Below are 9,722 nucleotides of genomic sequence, written 5' to 3'. Positions count from 1 at the left end.
AGTGTTTGTGAGTGTGTGTGGGTGAGTATACCCCCTAAGCACCCCCCTAGCTTGCTTGGGTTGACCCCCCCTTGTAGCTCATGCTTGAAGCTCATTGGACCCCTCCAGGCCTAGCCAATCACAAGCAAGAGCCATTACAAGCAACAGGGATAGCCTTGGGACAAGTGTCCCCCTTTCCCCTTTGAGAGAGAGGACTTGATAAATGCAAAATAAATTAATTAAATATCCTTTATTATCATTGGACCCCTTGGGTGGCCAACCAATAGGTTTCGGCACACCATGAGGGCAACATGAGGAGGAACTTGACAAGTGTCCTTGCTGCCTCTTCAAGCTGGGGCTTCCCTTGTGTGTGTGTGTGTGTGTGTGTGTGTGTGTGTGTGTGTGTGTGTGTGTGTGTTCTCTCTCATCCCCCCCCTTGTAGGCTCGCCCCCCTCCTTGTAGGGATATTTTTGACTTTGGATGAGCAAGCCCCGTAGTCATCAAGCATGACTAAGCACTTGAAGTAGGGGGTGTTCCCACAAGCATCTCAGGCAAGCTTCTCAAGGCACCTCAAGCACCTTAATGATGCACCAAGTCAAGCACCTCAAGCATGGAGCTAGTGAAGCACCTCAAGCAGGACAAGCACCTCAAGCATGAGAAGCACCTCAAGTTTGGGCCGGGTTCCCACCTCAAGCTCATACCTAAGGTCAAAGGACTTTTACACACATTATTGGAGGTCTTCAATGAAGCTAACCCTAAGGTCTTATGCTCCATTGGTTAGCCTTGCTCTTGATAGACCATCTCCCATTTGGGCCCCTTTACTATTGGCCCCGTGTTGAGATAGATCTATAAGCACATATCTATATCTTAACACTTGTTCCCGTTTATTCTCCCACATTAAGTGATCAATTTAATATGAGAAAATAATTTGGGTTGGTTAGATATTAGATTTTATGACAGAACATAACATCTTATCATACAAAAAAACATAATCTACACAAAGCATAAGAGGTGCAAGTTCAAGAAAAGACACAGAGAGACTTTAATGTTTTCCTCAAGCAGCATGCATGATTTTCTCTCTTCCTTATTGCACATCTCTCTCTCTCTCTCTCAACATAGCAATCTATCCTCTCACAAACGTGAGGATGAATGCATAGAATTGTTGTGCTTAAACAAAGATCTCTAAGATATGAACCTAATATGTTAGATCCCTCAAACTCAAATCGCAAGTGGAAAACTCTATTGTATAGAATTACAAAGTCATAATAAACACCAAGACATTTAGAAATGTATCCAGATTTTCAAAGAACATTGCCTAAAATGGATCACAAGCATGGCAAAGCTATTGATATGTTTGTCATAGAAGCAAACACAATCAAGGACATTATCGTGCCACAAATGATCTAAGAGGTAATATCAATGTAGCTTGCTTCATCATGCAATTGGCAATCAGCTTGGAGTTTCTCCATTCCTAAATTAAGGACCGTTTTTCCATCCCAAGGTTGATTATCTCCTGGATTAACAAACAGTAATAGTAAAAAAGGGAGACTTTTTTAAAAATAATACAATTGAAGCACCAAACACAACAATTTACACATACCAGTTATTGCAGCTATGTATGGTACTACCAAACATGCAAGTTGTTTAGGCAAGTAGATTTGGTAGATCAACTCAGTGAACCTAGAACTCTGGAGGTACTCCCAATCATCGGGAATGGAGTATCCTTCATATCTAGCAAACCATTGAGCATCATCTTCATCTTGGGAAGACACACGCTCCTTCCTTACCGAGTAGACACCGTACTCAACGTCCGAGGAGTATGCCAAAATACGCAATGTAAAGATATCGATAGATGGCAACTTCCTAAGGTCCGCAACACGTAAGGAAACAAAAAAACCATGAATCTTACTTTATGCCAAGTGAATTTATGATTTCATGCACACACACCTGGTCTTGTGGTTCTTGCGGATGGTCCTAACAATTTTTTTGTGCGGAAAAGGTGCACACCAAAAAAGTGGCTCTACTTAAAATAATGGAAAAAAATCAAGGTCCCAAAGATAACACAATAAGTCTCCACATCATGTCTTAATGGTGGACAAAAACATACCAGGATGTGGATGATCTTCTACATTTAATAGAAAGGACACCTCGGAGATGTAAGTCATTTGATCCATGATCTATATACCCAAATAGAAACCACAAAATAGACAATGTGAGGAAGGAACAAAACCTTCACATGACATAGTTTAGTATATGTTATGGAGAGAGGTATAAAATTAATTCACAAAATATTTTATGATTTGAAACATATATAAAGAAGAAGACAACGATGAGAAGGATTGGAGCCTTCATATGGCATTGATTGATATCTCATGGTACATAATGTTTATTGTTAGTGCAATTGTTTTGTAATTACATCAACTTCACGTAGGAGAATTTTCACTCCAACAGTTGAGCGCGCGCGTGAGACTGCAACATCAATTGTCCATGAGTGAAGACCGGTGTCACCAAGTATAGGCCCAACATGGTAATTCTTTGGCCATGTGACTTATTTATCGTCATATAGAAAGAAGGATTGGAAACTTTATATGGAATTGTTTAATATCTCATGGTACACAATGTTTGTTGTTAGTGCAGTTGTTTCATTTACATCAATGTCACATAGGAGAATCTTCACTCCAATGGCTGAACGTGCACGTGACAATGCAACATACAGTTGTCCATGAGTGAAGACCGGTGGCACGAGGTATAGGTCCAACATGGCAATGCTTTGTCCTTGTGACTTATTTATCATCATACAAAAAGCCAATCTAACTAGGAACTGTCTCCGTCTAAGAACGAATGGCAACTTTGTACCAGAATGCACAAAACATATTCGAGGGATGAAAACCCGAGTGCCTACCCATGTACCTGTAATAACTTCTGCCTCTAGAACTCTTGCATGAAATGCCTTGCACACCAAGCGTGTCCCATTACATAGACCTCGACTTGGATCAATGTTCCGTAGTAGAATTATTGGGGCATTCATTTTCAACTCCAAGAAATGTGTTGGAAATCCACCACCCAAGGTGAGACTATTTAAAAACTCCAAAGAGTATAAGAAAGGATCTTGCATCGAGTTTTCCGCCACAGAGTCGACACTAAAGTATTGCACAATATCACCTTTCATTGTGTACAGGGCCTTAGCATTGACAATATCAACTTCAGAGTTTTTTGGAGCAAGGATTGCCCGCTCTCTGAAGTATTCTGCATGGACCACATCTTTATCAATTTTTGAATAGATGCAACCTGTCAATAAATCCAATGAGGATGAAGAAAGCACCATGTGACAGGGGATTTCTATCATTTGTTCATCAACGATTGTCAAAGTCCCATTTCCTACATCCACAAGCCATTCTCTATAGGCAGAATTTGCAACATCACCACCTCCCACACGCATGTTATCTGCCAATCTAAGAATCTTCACATGATTCCATAAGTGCGATCGACAAAGTGTAGCGTCAACAATGTCAGCACGCGCTCCCTGGAACACCACTGGTAAGATCTCTCTGAAATCTCCCCCAAGAAGCAACACTTTTCCACCAAATGGATTTGTTGAGAACATGATATCTTGCAAAGATCTGTCCAAAGCTTTGAAGGTATATCGATGCATCATAGGAGCCTCATCCCACACAATCAACTTGCACATTCTAAGCAATTCAGCAAGTTAACCTTGAACAAGGATATTGCATGTGCTACAACTATCAAGGTCCAAGGGTATCTTGAATCTAGAATGTGCAGTGCGTCCATTTCACAATACTAATGCTGAAATACCAGAAGATGCTGTGGCCAATGCAACTTCTCCTTCTCCACGCACACGTGACAACAAACAATTATACAAATAAGTTTTCCCAGTCCCTGCAGGACCATCTAGGAAAAAAATAGCCCCACCATCAATAGTCAATCCATGCAACACTACCTCAAAAGCAATCCTTTGATCTTCATTTAGACTCTGCTTCATTTCACGTGACATGGATAGCTCTTGCATTGTGTCAAGGCATTGCTCTTGGAAAAGAAAGCTATTTTCATCACGTGTCACAAAGCATTTATCAGGCATTGGAATTCCAGGAAATACAGTTAAACTTCTTTCAAAATTACCAAGAATGTTATGCAAATCTCTCAATGCGTAGCCTTCAGCAACCTGTGTACAACCATCTAACGACTCATATCTCATCTCCAACATGTGTTGATAGTCCTCATACAAAAAATGTCAAAATATTTCCCATAAGAGATGAGGGGAGGAGGGTTCACAAAACAATAGAATGGTCACAAACAAATGTCTCAATTGCAAGCCTGTATGTGTACTGCAAGCTTCCTCCATGCATCCGAACCATTCCCCATCATCTTCCAAGATACCCCTTGCAATGCATGCTACCTTGAATGTTGGAAACAATACACCATATGCGGAGCGTAGATCGTCAAATGATTTACATCCTTTACAAATAGTCAAAATCAAACGGACATAATATCGTTCACCTGCAGAGGGCTACACAAGATACATCCACCCAATAGTGTCCCCACGACGTCTCTTTGTCCATTTCTTGGAACCCGAATTCCACACCCACGTTTGAGGAAAATCAATGTACAAACTATCGTTTGCTTCAGGATTCTCCAAGTTGCATGTGAACCACTCTGTCAAAGTGTCCTTCTCTGCATTATCTCTTTGCAAGACATCATTAAGTCTATCATTATCTCAAAAAGTCACCATTTGATTAGCCGAAACATGCACGCTCAATATCTGAACAACTAGTGCGTCATTGTGCAAAGGATATTCAAAAATTCTCCAGCAAGACTAAGATGCAGATACATAGCGGCCATCCATGTACATGTCTATCTCATCAATGTTCACCCTTTCTGCATCACGTACCGATGTATGGAATCTTATAGCTGCCCTATCATGCCCCTTGTAGATGTACTTATAGACATACTTGACAGCTGAAATTGTCGAGCATACCTCAACATTGATATGCGCATTAAATAGTGTTGACAAAATAAGATTATATGGCACAACTCATCGGTTATCTATAGTAGAACCCCTAACCTTGGCGGTGAAGCCATTGTTTCGTCGCACATAAATGGGGTAGCCATTATTATCCATGCTTGTTTGCTCACAAAATGAATGTGGATATTTTCTAATACATCGGCCATCAACCATGCAAGGAGATGAACAATTGAACTCACCGCATGGACCATGAATGCTACAACTAACAATGATATCATGCAACACTGGAAATCGATTTTTATCTGGCAGCTCTGCACAAACCATCTTGTCATAGTCAAATCTTGATTGAGGCTTACATCGAGGAACTAGAATCAATAATGTATGAGAATGTGGCAAGCCTCTCTTTTGGAACTCCACGACAGACATGTAAGCCACCACTTTCCCAAAAATATCTTGTTTTAAGATATACTTCATCATGCTCGAGTGTTTCAAGAAGAAAACCCTGGTGGTTATGTCTGGTCGATCTGAGGAAACCTGTCCTAGAGGGTGGATGCATGAATAGGTGGACCAAAAACCTTGTCCCGGACAGAGGTTTTATAACCGGTACATAAAACCATCTCTATTAGTTCAATTCGATATATTCTTTTGAACAACTTTTTAATCAAATATAGAATTTCCACAGATTTTTGTTAAATATAGAAGACGGCTCTGTACCTCTTAACTATGCACGTCAGCCAGCTCTTTACACCATTACTATTTCCACGTCTCTTTTTCAAATATAGAAGACGGCTCTGTAGCTCTTAACTATGCACGTCAGCCAACTCTTTGTCTTCCCGCTCTCTCGTTTTCCTGTCTCTCTCTAACTCTTTGTGTAGGAGCACAGATTGCTGTTTTACTTTGTAGGCCTATCACACATTTATTGTTGTCATATACTGCTCTTGCTCTCTGTAGGCCTATCACCTCACTCAATCTTTCCTCTCTAGCATGGAGCAAGAATCTCACACTGTATGTGACTGCTCTCAGCCTCACTGTGAACTGTGTACTAGGTATGCTGTTGATGCGGTCAAGGATCATCATGCTAGGAGAAAGAGGGAGCAGCGTGCTCAGAACAAGCTTGAGCAGGTAGCACGTGAGGAAGATAATGATCAAAATGGTGTTGCTGATGCAAAGCGTCAAAGACTTTGCAATGACCTTGTTATGCTCTTCAATCAGCATACAAAGGTCCTCGATGTTGCATCACACTCAGATATTTTGTGCAAGTTTGTCAATCATCCTTCTCTTGGAGACCTTGAAATGCCCAAGGCACAAAAAACCTTCGTTGAAGACATACGCAACACAATAGATGCAATCAAATTACCCAAGAGCGGACAGGAGTTCTTTCTTAAAAGATTCATCACCACAATGCTTATGAATGTTGAGTGTACATCTACCTCAAAAGTGAATGTTTCAGCTGCATCTAAGTTGCTAAATTTTCACAAGAGGAACTTCATAGCTGCAAAGAATCGGTTGAGGGCAGCAGGTGATGGCAATTTGCCAATCTCTTTGTGTGCTCGACAACCCATGGATCGTGGTTTCATAACACCTGATGAGAAAGAGTTGATCTTCTCTTTTTGGTTGTCGAACACTCATGTTTCACCCAATAAGAAGGATGTGTGCAGAAAGCGTATTGGAAGAAATTCATATGTCAAACATCCTGTGCATCTTCTTGAACAATCTCAGGTAATAACTTGCTTCACTATATCCATTTTTGTTTTCTAATATTTGCATTCATGACCTATATTCACTATAATTGGGTTGATAAGAGTAGATATGAAATCGGATATGAAGGAAGTTATAAATGGAAATAAGGGGAATCTGTATTTGGTCCTAGACTAAGAGTAGATAAATATTGGATGTGAAGGAGAATATAAATGGAAACATAGTTTTTATCATACGCGTATGTTTGTTGAAACATACGTTTGCAGACGCATACTTTCACACGCGTATGATATGTATAAACTGGTTAGGTAAAAAACTGGTTTACATAACCAGTAAAAATCTTTTAACACTTATTTCTCACTGGTATACATCGTGGTTAAGTGTTCACATGTACTCGTCAAGTGTTCACATGTACTGTTTGTCATGTCAGATAGGTAAAATACATATCTGTTTGAAAGGAAAATATTGGTTTACATATCCAGTAATTTTTTTTTAACACTTATTTCTCATTGGTATACATCGTGATTAAGTGCTCACATGTACTGGTTAGGTAAATAACATACCGGTTTTAAATGAAAAGACTGGTTTACATCAACAGTCAGAACATTTGAACTGGTTGACACATATATACCACTGGTATGTAGCAAGGATATGTGTTCATTTTTTAAACACTTATTTCTCACTGGTATACATCGTGGTTAAGTGCTCACATGTACTGGTTAGGTAAATAACATAGCGGTTAAATGAAAAGACTAGTTTACATCAGCAGTAAGAACATTTGAACTGGTTGACACTTATATACCACAGGTACGTACCAAGGACACGTGTTCATTTTTTTAAACACTTATTTCTCACTGGTATACATCGTGGTTAAGTGCTCACAAGTACTCGTTAGGTAAATAACATACCGGTTTTAAATGAAAAGACTGGTTTACATCAGTAGTCAGAACATTTGAACTGGTTGACACTTATATACCACTGGTACGTACCAAGGACATGTGTTCATTTTTTTAACCCTTATTTTTCACTGGTATACATCATGGTTAAGTGCTCACATGTACTAGTTAGGTAAATAACATACCGGTTTTAAATGAAAAGACTGGTTTACATCAGTAGTAAGAACATTTGAACTGGTTGACACTTATATACCACTGGTATGTACCAAGGGCATGTGTTCATTTTTTTTAACACTTATTTCTCACTGGTATACATCGTGGTTAAGTGCTCACATGTACTGGTTAGGTAAATAACATACCGGTTTTAAATGAAAAGACTGGTTTACATCAGCAGCAGTAAGAACATTTGAACTGGTTGACACCTATATACCACTGGTACGTACCTAGGACATGTGTTCATATGTACTGGTTTGCCTAACCAATTAAGTGAAAAAACATAGTGGTTTGAAATAAAAATACTGGTTTATAGTAATGTAACAGTTTTCTTCAAAGATAATAAAAACCTGCAGTTTTCATCAATGTTCTTTAACCATATATGTCTTTCATTGTAGGTGGAGCTCTTTCTCAACTTCAAAGAACAATACCCTGAAATTGTAATAAGGCAGCGGGCGTTTGAGTACATGAAGCCATATTTTGTGCGGAAATTGAGAGACCGATATACTTGCTGCTGCATTTCACATGTTCAAATGTCCTTCCTAAAGGATGCTATAAATCACATGCGAGGTTCTGTATTCGGTTTGCATGGAAAAGCTTGCCAATGTCAATGCAACATATGCAAAGACAATGGTGGATGCAAGGCACCAAAAAACCTATCAAGAGTGTAACACCCTTATTGGACTTTATACTGTGTCCAAAATCAGATACGTCCACCTTCCATGCCCTTTCCTGCTTGAGTGGTCAATGTAAAAGGTGTGGCCCGGATAAGTTAGACTTTTGTGCTGCAGAGGCTGCATTTATTGCTAAAAAGATTGTGGTGAAGATTTTTGAGGACCTAGAAGTACGAACTGCGCGTGACGGTCTGAAGAAGAAAAGGAAAGTCTTGTTGCATAAGGAAATATCATGCCAGGATCTCTCAGTCATGTTGAAAGACCATCTTAAGAAATACATAATGCATAATTTTGTGTATAGATGACAAGCACAACAATATAAGGAATGTATACAAAGCTTTCCAGAAGATGTTGCTATGTCACATGTTGACTTTGCTGAAAATTATAGTTTCAAAGAACAAAATGAGATTCAGTCCATGCATTGGTATTCAAATCAAGTAACTATTTTTGTGCACATAACATATTTCCGAATTGCAGGTAGCGACATCACCCTAGATCAGTATTATTTCTTTTGTATTAAGCCTTCAATAATTTCTGATTTTTATATTATGCAGGTGACATCCACAAGACAATTCACTTCTTCATTTCAGATGACAAGCAACATGAGACACATTTTGTTCAGCACTGTTTTCTGAAACATGCGGAATGGCTAAAGCAATTTGGTCTAAACATAAGGCGTCATTGGGTATGGTCTGATGGAGCAGCTTAACAATTCAAAGCAAGAAGACCATTCTATTTCCTTGCCAGGTATACCATGTTCTAACAAACATTATCTGAAGGTGGTTTTATTATAGAGACCTATAATATTGACATTAAAGTTGTAATAAAATGCTTGTCTAACATCATTAATATTATAATATGTGTTTTTTTTGGTAATTTTATCGTGCCAAGAGTATATTAATCTTCTTCTATCCACCATTGAATAAAATGTAGATACAGTGTTTTTACAGGATGGAAAATGTCTTGGAACTTTTTTGGATCCGGCCATGGTAAGGGAGAACACGACGGTGCAGGAGCAGTGATAAAACAGTCTTTAACTCAATACCAATTGCAGCCAAACTACCCAAAGATAGACTGTGCTGCAGATGTTGTGGCATTATTGAGATGGACCTTGTCAGATGGTGCTATAACCACCTATGCATCCCAGGCTCGTTATGTAAGCATGATTTTTGGGTGATTGAATTAGGAGATGTCGAAAGGGGAAAAAATTGGGATGTGAAGGCTGTAAAAAATACCCACTCAATGCACTCTGTTTCTGCATATTCAGAGCATGATACAACT

General features: G+C 39.2%; 1 protein-coding gene across 1 annotated transcript; it reads right to left on the bottom strand.

The window, feature by feature from the left end:
- Window positions 1-1,382: 1,382 nt before the first annotated feature.
- Window positions 1,383-3,667, bottom strand: LOC147439697 (uncharacterized). Its single transcript, XM_086484053.1, has 2 exons — window positions 2,890-3,667; window positions 1,383-1,492 (listed from the first exon to the last, which is right to left on the bottom strand). The coding sequence occupies exons 1-2, from the start codon at window positions 3,665-3,667 to the stop codon at window positions 1,383-1,385; spliced, it is 888 nt and encodes a 295-aa protein (XP_086340179.1).
- Between the last annotated feature and the right edge of the window lie 6,055 nt (window positions 3,668-9,722).

Source organism: Adiantum capillus-veneris, chromosome 16, assembly GCF_014529385.1.
Source record: "Adiantum capillus-veneris isolate H3 chromosome 16, ASM1452938v2, whole genome shotgun sequence".
Taxonomy (NCBI): Eukaryota; Viridiplantae; Streptophyta; class Polypodiopsida; order Polypodiales; family Pteridaceae; genus Adiantum; species Adiantum capillus-veneris.
The sequence above is the reverse complement of the archived record's forward strand: the minus strand, read 5'-3'. Positions and strand labels throughout refer to the sequence as shown.

Bases quoted from the DNA above. Each gene is read 5' to 3' on its own strand.
- LOC147439697 (XM_086484053.1), bottom strand. From the start codon at position 3,667: ATGTGCAAGTTGATTGTGTGGGATGAGGCTCCTATGATGCATCGATAT. The intron at 1,493-2,889 runs GTACATGGGTAG...TTGTTAATCCAG, and splicing joins AGAGGCAGAAGTTATTACAG to GAGATAATCAACCTTGGGAT.